The sequence below is a fragment of the Dipodomys merriami genome, unplaced genomic scaffold (assembly GCF_024711535.1).
Source record: "Dipodomys merriami isolate MVZ:Mamm:240054 unplaced genomic scaffold, mDipMer1.0.p SCAF_27, whole genome shotgun sequence".
NCBI lineage: Eukaryota > Metazoa > Chordata > Mammalia > Rodentia > Heteromyidae > Dipodomys > Dipodomys merriami.
In genome coordinates, this window is record NW_027204159.1 from 14115785 (window position 1) to 14126956 (window position 11172).

The 11172-nt window shown below is 42.0% G+C and overlaps 1 protein-coding gene across 2 annotated transcripts in view; it reads right to left on the reverse strand.

Moving 5' to 3' along the window:
* Ppp2r2b (protein phosphatase 2 regulatory subunit Bbeta) overlaps positions 1-10194 on the reverse strand; it is a 437725-nt gene extending 427531 nt beyond the window's left edge. The window contains exon 1 of one of the 2 annotated variants that reach the window (XM_070036318.1): positions 9888-10194. In XM_070036318.1, the coding sequence (XP_069892419.1) occupies positions 9888-9966 (79 nt within the window). In that variant the 5' untranslated portion in view covers positions 9967-10194. The remainder of the gene's footprint in view (positions 1-9887) is intronic. The other variant, XM_070036326.1, reaches the window with a different exon arrangement.
* Positions 10195-11172: the final 978 nt, after the last annotated feature.

The following is an 11172-nucleotide window of genomic DNA, read 5'->3' on the forward strand; positions in this document are numbered from 1 at the left end:
GCACACAGGGTTGATTTTCAGGGCCTCTAAAAACAGGAAACATATTAGCATACCACATAATTTTACAGAAGTCATAATTAGCATATATGCTAATGTATGCTAATATACATGTACTTGGTATCAACTAGCACATTTACTCATCAAGACACATATTACATATATGCATTTTATCCCCCATTACATAGGTGACAAAGTTAAACTCAAAACAATTGAATTATTTAGATAATACCTAAACATAAAATCTTGAAGCAAATTCACAGCTACCTTGAAGTAGACATGTGCTCAGTAGAGTCTTACTGAGTTTCTAAGTTGGTGACAATGATCCTTGTTTCTTCCCAGACCAGCCACTTGCTGCCAGATGTCTTTGGATGCCTTGACCACAGGCAGCCTCTCTTCAACTGGAGGATATCACCCTCCATTTCATATGGGCCCAGCTAAGCAATGCTTCCCTTCCAAAGCTCTTCTTTTGAGCTATTAGAACTTTCCTCTGCCCAGACACTTGTTCAATTCTAACCTCTGATTCATTAGGTTCACCTGGGGAACATTAATAAACAGGATTTCTGGAGCCCTCTTTCAGGGAATTTGATACAATAGAACTATTAAAGACAATCATGTGCTGGGTGCCAGTGGTTTATGCCTATAATTCTACCTACTCAGGAGGCAGAGATCTGAAGAGGCCAGTTCAAAGCTAGTCTGGGATGGAAATGCTGTGAGACTCTCATTTCCAATTAACCACTAAATAACTGGAAGTAGAGCTGTGACTCAAGTGGTAGAGCACTAGCTTTGAGTAGAAAAGTTCAGGGACAGAGCCAAGGCCATGAGTTCAAGCTCTAGTACATACATTAAAAAAATAAAAAAGATCTGGGTGCTGGTGGCTCATGCCTGTAATCCTAGCTACTCAGGAGGCTGAGATCTGAGAATCGCGGTTCAAAGCCAGCATGGGCAGGAAAGTCTGTGAGACTCTTATCTCCAATTAACTACCAGAAAACCAGAAGTGGCACAGTGGTTCCAGTGGTAGAGTGCTCGCCTTGAGCTGAAGAGCTCAGGGACAGCACCCAGGCCCAGAGTTCAAGCCCCATGACTAACAAAAAATGACTCTCATACCTGGTTGGGGTTAAGAACCTATGAATAGATTTGTGTGCATGCCTCTTTCCTACCAGACCGTAGCTTCTCAAAGTGGGATGAGCATTCTGCATGTTTTATTTTTTATTTCTCACATGCTGAGACCAAAGCTGAGATATAGTAGGGCAGATAAGACAACACTGTGGGTATCGAGCAGAGCCTAGACTGTGGGAGCAATCAGATGACATAGTAGGGACAAGTATTAATATGCCATGTTGTAAAGCTGAGGGAGTTATGGGATCTATCTACACAGTGGAGGCTCAGTCTTACAAATCCTGACATACCATATTTTAGCTATATGGTTTTGAATAAATTATGGAACCACCCAAATGTTTGTAAATAACACTTATCATACTATTTTTATGAGATTTGTGTGATATGGTAACTCTAAGCTATTTAGCACAAGGCCAGGCGTATGACACCCCTCCTCCTCCACTAATTGTGTTGGAAGGCAAACCATCTCATCAACAAAGAACTATTAATGATCTCTATGTGACTGTCACTGTGGCAGCAGTGGGGTTGGAAAAGAAATACTGTGATGCCCCATTCATCAGCTATATATCTAGGTTCTGGTGCTAGGTATCTTCTAGCAATTTCTTCATCCTCATAATAAATGTCTTGATAGTTTACTGCTAGAGAAGGAAGTATACCAGTTGAGTAACTGAAAGTCTTTCAGGTAATTATCAGTGCAGTAACTAGTACAGTGCTGGTTTGTCTTATTTAGCACATTTTTTTACTGCCTTAATACTAGGACTTTATATAAATATTCATTCACATTTGCATTCTCACAATCTAAAAATGTCTATTGTGTGCCTACTCTTGTACTGGAGATATGAGAATGAGTAAGACAGAAAAGGCTCTGTTTTCATGCAGCTCATTGAAAAATATTGGCAACAAAGAAGTAAATGATCTATGGTAGGTTCAGCAAGGTAAGTGTTGTAAAGGAGAGGAAAGCAGAAAAACAAAAAAGGGCAAAAATAAGAGAAGGGATAAAGAGAGACAGAGATACAGAGATATTTAGGACTAGAAGTAGAGGAAGGTAAAGAGGGGGGGACAGAGGGAGAGGAAAGACAGAGAGATCAAGATTTAGGATTTAGATGGAAATTCTGGGAGAGGGGGAGAGATTAACATTAGATAAGAAGGCCAGGAAAGGATTTCCTGATGAAGAAATATTTGAGTGATAGATGTAAGAAAAAAATGATTGAATTCTTGGTATTTTTAAGAGGTTAAACCAAGAGGAATTACCACTGAATTTAAAGATCTGAGAAAGAAGGTTTTTGGCTAAGAGTAGTAGCTGGGAGACTGGAGTTCTTGTCCTTAAACTAGAGAAGGATTGTGGACAAACAGGTATATATCTATTTTTAGAAAGGAAATAAAAAATTCCATCTTGAGATTTCTGATATGCAACTGAATGTACACATCTGCATTTTAGGAAAGAAGTTGGAGCGGAAGATATAAATGAAGTAGAGGATTCTAAAGACATGGGCATGGATGAAGACACCTGAGACCAAACAGATTTCAGAGAATACCAAGTTCTGGACTCCCATGTAGGATTTATAATTCAGAAAGAAACTAGGAAAACAGCTGAGGAGTCTGAGAAGTGCTGATTAGCGAGTGAGAAAACACTGGAGTCTCAGGAAGGAGGCAGCGATCATGAGTCAGCGCACCGAGAGCTGTCAGAGGAGGCTGACAGAGAATGGTTGGATTTGTCCATGTGGTAGCCCTTGGTGTTGCTCCCAAGAGCCCTTTGGGTGGTACAGTGGAGGAGCGACAAAGGTGAGGGTAGATGGTTCTTTCAAAGCAATGGGTTGGTGGCTGCTGGAAGACGGAGGGTTACAAGGTGAGCATTTAAGGTGAGAGGGTTACAACATGGTTACAGACTACAGTGAAATGAACCAGCAGAGAGGAAATCCCTGATCCATAGGATGGAGTTCAGGTGTGCTTCACTTGAGACATAAAGGGGAATGGGATCTATCTCCATAGTGGAGGCTCTGCCTGGCCTGAGAGCAGGGCAAATCCATCCTTTGTGCATCCATTTAAAGGACATGTTTAAGACATGAAGCAATAAAGAATGCAGGACTTTGGCTCACTTAATCCTTATAAATCCTGTACCTTGAGTTTTTCTGTTTCCATGCTCCAGAGAAACACAACATAACTTGGGAAGAGATTTTAGATGTAGGTGTGCATGTGAGATGAGCGAGATGATGAGAAAATGAGTAGCTAGGGAGAGCTGGAGTGGGAGGGATGTTTGATGTGGGCTATGAAGAGTGGGTTGATTCTAAATATGCAGAAAGGAAGAGAGGATACTTTTTTATTTTTGTCAGTGGTGGGGCTTGAACTCTGGACCTGGGCGCAGTCCCTCAGCTCTTCAGCTCAAGGCTAGAACTCTACCACTTGAGCTACAGCACCATTTCCAGTTTTCTGGTGGTTTATTGGAGATAAGACTTTCCTGCCTGGCCTGGCTTTGAACCGAGATCCTCAGATCTCAGCCTCCTGAGTAGCTAAGATTACAGGCGTGAGCCACCACCTCTGGGCTGACAAGATACTTTTTAAGAAATGAAAGTAAGAATTATATAAATATGAAAAGAAGGCATACAACATATTAATACATACATGTATTAATGTGTGTATCCTGGAATAAACTGCATGGGATCTAGTTCTAGCCAGTGCTCTGATGGATATGTGACCAGCTTCCTTGTGGCTTTCTTTTCAGGTCTTGGAGTTTGAACTCAGGTGGAGTTTGAACTCATGGCCTAGCTGATGTCCCTGAACTGTTTTTTTCTCAAGGCTAGCACTCTACTAGCTGAGCCATAGCTCTAGTTCTGGCTTTTGTTGTTGACTAATTGGCGATAACAGTTTCATGGATTTTTCTGCCCAGGCTTGCTTCCAACCATAACCCTTAGATCTTAGCCTCCTGAGAAGCTAAAATTACAGGATAAGTCACTGGCACCCAACAACATATTTCTTGTGTAGAACATATGCATCATAACAGTATTCACCTCATAGGGTTGTTGTGACAAACACATGTATATGCACACGTTTATGTTGAAGCCTATATCTATATATAAACCATATGTTTTCCTTTTTTTTTTTTTTTGCCGGTCATGGGGCCTGAACTCTGGGCCTGGGCGCTGTCCCTCAGCTCTTCAGCTCAAGGCTAGCGCTCTACCACTTGAGCCATAGCACCACTTCCAGCTTTTCCTGCTTATGTGGTGCTGAAGAATCAAACCCAGGGCCTCATGCATGCAAGGCAAGCACTCTACCACTGAGCCACCTTCCCAGCCTCCTGTTTTACTTATGTTTGTACTATTAATTATGACATAATGAAGAGCTGGGAAAATGTGTGTATGTGTGTATGTGTGTATGTGTGCATGTGTGCATGCACGTACATGTATACACACATCCAGCTAGCTTGTTTTGGGTAGCTTTAGTGATAGAAGAAGATGCTCAAGTAAATTCCTCCACTCTCTCATCTGCCTTTCATTTAGGAACAATTATCTTTCTTTTTTTGCTGTTGATGAGGCTTGAACTCAGGCACTATCCCTTAGCTTCTTAGTTCAAGACTGGTGCTGCACCATTTGAGCCACAGCTTCACTTCCAGCTTTTGGTGGTTAATTGGAAATAAGTGCCTCACAAACTTCCCTACCAACGCTGGTTTCAAAATAAGTTCTCAGATCTCAGCTTCTGAGCAGCTAGAATTACAAGCATGAGCCACTTGGCTAGGAAGGGTTATCTTGAACATCAACTCAGAGTCAAACTCTTGAATGCTAAACCAGGATGGAAAGATTGAAGATGAATGAGTCAGAATCCCTGTGTCCAGGGGGCTTTTGATCACCTAGCAGGCCACCTATAAACAGACCATTTCAATATAACTGAAGGCTTCCCTTATACCACTCAGAAGGAATTGTGCTCGTGATGTAAATGTTAGAAGCACTGACTTTAGACTTAGGTAGTTTGAACTTGGGGCTTGGCTCTGCCACTTGACTAAGGAGGAAGTTATGTTGGTTTCCTACTGATAACATGGAGATGCTGTGTGAGGAGCAAGTGAGAGGTGACTGAATGGTCTTCAGCACATAGCTGGAGGTCACAGCATTGTAGTAGCTGCTTCTCTTGTCTGTGTTTCTTCCCACTTAATGGTGGCTTATGCAACTGATACAGCATCACCATCTTTGTAGTTGTCAAATCTGGTCTTTACCTGATTTAAGATTGCTTTTCAAGCATGGCAATGTGACAGGGTCAATTCTGGGAAAGGCAAGAGCACATGGCAAGGCGCTTTGCATTTGTCCTTGTGGGCAAAGAAATCCCTCTTGATTGCATATGGAACCATAGATAAGGCCCTCTTGTGTGTGCTGACAAATTAGACTCACCAAAAAGTATCTGGCAAGTTTCTTTGACTTCACTGGTTCTTCCATGCCTGTGGGGTTCTGCCTTCCTCTATGCAGACTTAAATGGTTTCTTCTTGGCTGCGATTGGGATTTTGTTCTCCTAATCTTAGTCAGTTTTCTAGATGAATTTCCTCCTAGTAAGGGGAAGGGATCTATGTGATCATTTAATGAGGTCCACAGAGAAGGGAAGGCAGGCCAAATGTCTTCTCAAAACTCCGATAGTGCATCGGCATTATTTGCCTGACATTTTTCTGTTTGTATTCTCTTACTTCAGGACAAAGACAAGCATTGCAATGCATTCATCTCCTACAGTATGCCTCCCGAATGATTTTACCCACCCCCCACCCACAGATAGTGATTAAGACAACTGGCATTTAGGAAGGAGGTGGTGCTTTTTTGGAACGTTTTCCACAGACAGTTTTGATTTTTATCCACACAATAATGGCCTTGGTATTTGTCCCAATTTCACTTGATTAGGAAAACATACTGAGTGCCTCGTTTGCACCTGGCATGGTCCTTGCACTGGGGTACGAAGGAGAGAAAAATTGCAAATGGGTCCTGCTCCCACCAGCAGGGAAAAAGACATTATCAAAATAGTTTATCTAGGACCACAAACTAGGATACAAACTCTAATGGGAAGACATCCTGATGTAGGCTTGGCTGAGTGTCTGAGAGGGCTTCTCAGCTGGACCTGAGAGTTGAAGGCTTGACTGAAACAAGGAGATGGGACAGAGAGGAGAGAACAACATCCTAAAACCCTATGGTTGGCCAGAGAATGGTAAGGAAGCAACCATGGCCTCCCTGGCAGGAGGCTAGACATGGAAGAGATGGGCCCAGATAGGAAGTCAGGCCGGCAGTCAGTCAAGGAAGTCAGGCAGGTAGAACATCCAGGACCTCTTAGACTATGGAAAACCATTGAGAGAATTTAAATATGAGTTGTGTTTGTGCTTCAGGGGTCTGCTTCAGGAAGAACAAAATCTCTATCTGATAGATAAGGAAAAAAAAAGAAACAGAGAAGTTTGAAGGGCCAGTGAGGGAAGCAAAAGGAAATAATATTGCTGACATTCACATTCTTGATTTACAGTGTACATGAATGTGTTAGTGTATAAAACATGCCTAGATAATGCTGCAGACATAATAAATGCAATGTAAGGGAAAGCTGATCACTATTATGAACATTCTCTGTATAAGACACTATAAGGAATATTAATTCTTATATTTTATAACGGAAGAAACAGATACCCAGAAAGGTTAAGTAACTACTCATACCACCACCCAGTTGGTGACAGAGTTGGAAGGCCCCCATCTCCCTACGTGGAAAAAGCAACCTCAAAGCAAATCCAGGAAGTAAACCCAGGTCTTCAAAGTACACTAGCTCTGTCCTCTGTGAAGCTCAACTTAGGGAGATTATTGAGATCGTCTGTATAAATTGATGTTCACAGGAATTTTTCACAGATTATTTTTACTTTTCTTTCTTTTTTTTAAAGGTAGTATTGGTGTGTGAACTCCAGGCCTTGTGGTAGGCAGGTTCTCCTATTGCTGAACCATACCTCCAGCCTTTTATCTTTTTCTGTTGGTTTTTGTCTGAAATAGGGTCTTGCTTCTCTGTGCAAGTACAGCCTGAGATGTGGTTCCCCTATGTCCAACTTCCTGTCATGGCTAGTGTAACAGGCACACTCGACTACAACTAGCTCTCTGTAGGGAAGGGGTTTTATAAACACCTCTATCCTGGCTGGCCATGAACCATTATCCCCCCCCAATCTGAACTTTCCAAGAAGCTAGATTACAGGCATAAGCCACCAGTACCCATCTATTTTTTTCACATTCACAATTACTTTAATAGTGAAGTTTACATTTGTAGCTTTTCCAGAATAAGGCCAAGATTGACACAATTGCTGGAAATATGGAGAGAGAGAGAGAGAGAGAGAGAGAGAGAGAGAGAGAGAGAGAGAGAGAGAGAGAGAGAGAGAGAGAGAGAGAGAGAGAGAGAGAGAGAGAGAAGCTCAGACATTCTGATATTTTTCTCTTCCTACAAACTTTAAATAGAGTCGCTAGTTTTTAGAGATACAATGATGTATCATTACTTATAATGAAATCAATAAAAAATTTTGCATATGTGAGAAAACATGAAAAATGGAGCTAAAGACGTAGTGCATGTACTGTGCTGAGCTTTAAAAGGAACATTATTTAATTGTCCCAGTTAATTCTCATCATCCAAAGTAGATCTTTCTTTTCCATGTGATAGATGAAATTATGCGCAGAGCAATGAAGTGATATGGCCCTGTTTGCCTGGTATCTAACTCCTCAGACTCCTGCCTTTTCTACCATCTCCCAGAGTTTCACCCATGAGGTAATTCTGACAGATGTCATTATTCTTACCCATCATCTTCATTAGGTTCACAGCAAATTTAAATACTTGTTGCACCACCCCCTCTGCTAAGAGTGAGTGAAGCAGAGATTGTATCCTTTGAGACCAAGAAGCATTTTCATTTTGATGAAAATAATCAGTACAATTTGATGTGTGTGTTTGAGTGTGTGTGTGTGTGTGTGTGTGTGTGTGTGTGTGCATGAGTGTGTGTGCGCATACCCGCGCCAGTCCTGGGGCTTGAACTCAGGACCTCGGCACTGTCCCCGAGCTTTTTAGCTCAAGGCCAGTGCTCTACCACTTGAATCACAGATCAATTTCTAGCCTTTGGGTGGCTAACTGGAGAGAAGAATCTCATAGACTTTCTTGCCCAGGTTGCCTTTGAACTGTAATCCTAAAAATCTCAGCTTCCTGAGTAACTAGGATTATAGGTGTGAGTCATTCATGCCCAGCTAAAATTTAATTTTAAAACCAAGTTTGTAAACCTTTTGGTGGTATTGGTTTTTTGAAAAAAATCTATATGATATAGGATATTTAATCTGATTAATGCACAAGACAGCAACTGAATAGACCAAGTGTTTTGCTTCTTAATGATAATCTGGGAGGAGAGACAAGAAGGGAACCAATGAGAAACACAGAAGCTTCTAGATGGCTGCCTATGAGAATTTAGGTCTTTAGTGTTTGGAAAGTTCAAATTCTAGAGATTTTGATCCTCGCTCCCCTCTTTCTGTCTCTTCTCCGTAACATACACAGGGACTTATGTTCATTTTCTCCCCACGAGGAAGAAAAACACTTTCCCCATGGGTCATTTCTTTTAGCCATTAATACAATTTTAAAGGAATCTGCAACTGCAAAACAAACTATGAGATATTAATGTCTATGAAAAATGCCATCTTCATTTCCAATTCAAAAGTCATTATAAACATCGATTCCCTCGTGTAGGGGGTCCTGGTTGAATTATCACTTTATAGTATGATATATGCTTCTCGTTCACAGGTATAGCTCTCACTGTCAGGCTTCTACTCTGAGGATGGCAAACAGGCTGATCCCCAGCCCCATTCCAGCAGACAGTAAAGATTTCAGGTTGAGTCACACTCCTTACCATCCTCCACCTTCTTCAATCGAGTACCACTTGTAGGACAATCTCTAGGCCACTTACATTTTATGAAATTATTCTTTTTTCAAAATGTGTCAGAGCTAGAGAAATAGACAGATCGCACAGAGAAAGAGGCACAACCAGCTATAGGCCAGAGAAATATTGAATTCTGCAATGTTTAGTTGAATAAGAATTGCCAGTTTGTTTATGAGGCATGCACACACACACACACATGCACAGAGAAAGCACACATTACATGTATGCATGTCATGCCAAACTGGAAGACAGAAGAACTAGAGTGCAGCAGAAACTGGAGCTGGGACATGTATATAAGGTTCAGTCAACCTTCCTTTAGAATATTAACTTAAGACCCTTACAATCTCCATTCCCAGCAACTGCTAAAAGTCAGCCATGTACCTATTGCTTTGCAACTTAACTGGAGACTCTAAGTGAGCCAATCCAGCAACTGGCACTGCACAGTCATAAACGAAGCTAATTCTATTCTATTAATTGCTTCCTTGGGCATACACCAAGTTTATTACATGGATAGTGACAAACCAGAGCAGAACCACTGAATTTCTTTTTTCCATCTTAGTACCAGTTCCAGGGACTTGTTTGCATGATAAATGAAACAAGGGAAATCGGCAACACATTTCTGTATTATTTTCCCAGCTAGCTGTTAGCTTTGAGATCACCTTTATAACATGATTCTGAGCTTTAGAAAACATTTCCCTCTCCATGGAGGAGGCAGGCTGATTCGGGAGGAGCAGCTCTAACTCTGTCAGATGCAAGCTTTTGCCAGACACCACAGTCATCTAGTAGCTAGCTACAGAAAGCAGCCTCAGCAGAACCTGTGGGAAGTCAGACACCAGCCCACTTTGTCCCACCCACCCAGACACTCTCCCTCTCTGGTCTGTACCTTCCGTGTAGCAGCTGGAAGAGAGGATGGTGTTCGGAGGTCTGAAGATGTAAGGCAGGTAACGAGAGAAGCATTTCATCTTCCAAATAAAAAATAAAATTCTAAATACAAAACCAGTCTGCTGAATCCATTAGGATTCTCTCGGCCTTTAAAGCTGGCTACATCACCAATATGTTTATGTCGGTTCTCTCCCAGATCTGCAAAGCTGGGAAGCCCGAGGAGGAAGAACTGGAGATGGGTCCCATTTTGCCATCAGCGCCAGGAAGCACTGCCTTACATTTCTGCATGCAGCTCAAACTCAGAAGCCCCCAATCAAGCCAGGAGAGAGCCTCTTCATTGGCTGCAGGATTGCTGAGTAAGTCAGACCTGCCTGTAAACACACACTGCTGAACTGCTCTGCCTGAAACCTCTACCTTCTCCCGTCGTGGCCAGTTTCTTTTAAGGCACAGAAATCCAGTAGGATATGAGAATACTGAGGATAAGTGACCATCTCTTGTTCAGCTGAAAGAGCAGATGAAACAAAGACAGCACAGTATTCTGCCCTGGAGGGAGATGGCTGTTAAATGGAGCCACCCGAAATGCCATGGATCTCAGGAATATTAAAGTACAGTGACATGAAATAGGTCTCTGTCCTTGCTTAATCTAGATTAAAAAAAAACCCACACACAAAAAATCACAATACCGAAGCCTTAACAATGGGACCATTTATCATTTAGGTGACACCAAAAGCTGGGTTGAGTAGTTGGTGACAGAGGGCTAACACAGACACATTCTGTGTTCCACTACAGCACTTTATCCCCCCACCCCCCAGCCCCTGCCAGCATTAGCACAGAAGCAGTAAATTAGCTGTAAGTTACCCTGTGCACAATATAAATCTACAACACAATTCATGACCCTGGTTTGGCATGCAAAAATCTGGAAAAAGTTAAATGATCCTAGGATCAAATGACCTTGCCAAAGTCTCACTGAGATGAACAAATAGATAGATGTTTTAGGTGGAGAAATGAATAGAGGGATAGATGTATAGATGTATGGATAGCTAGAAGGACAGATGGATCTAGTGGAGGAGGAGGGAGAGAAAGGGAGGCCAGGAAGGAGGCTGAGAGAGGGAGGGAAAGAGAGAGGAAAGGAGTAAGGGTGAGAAAGAGTTTAAAAGACATGAGCAACCACCAAGTACAGTGACTCGGGGTGAAGACTAGGTTGGTCTGGAAGCAAGTGCAGGGCTTCAGCTTGGGATTTATAAGTTCTATCAAAGGCACTATTGTATAAGATGGAGAGAAAGAGG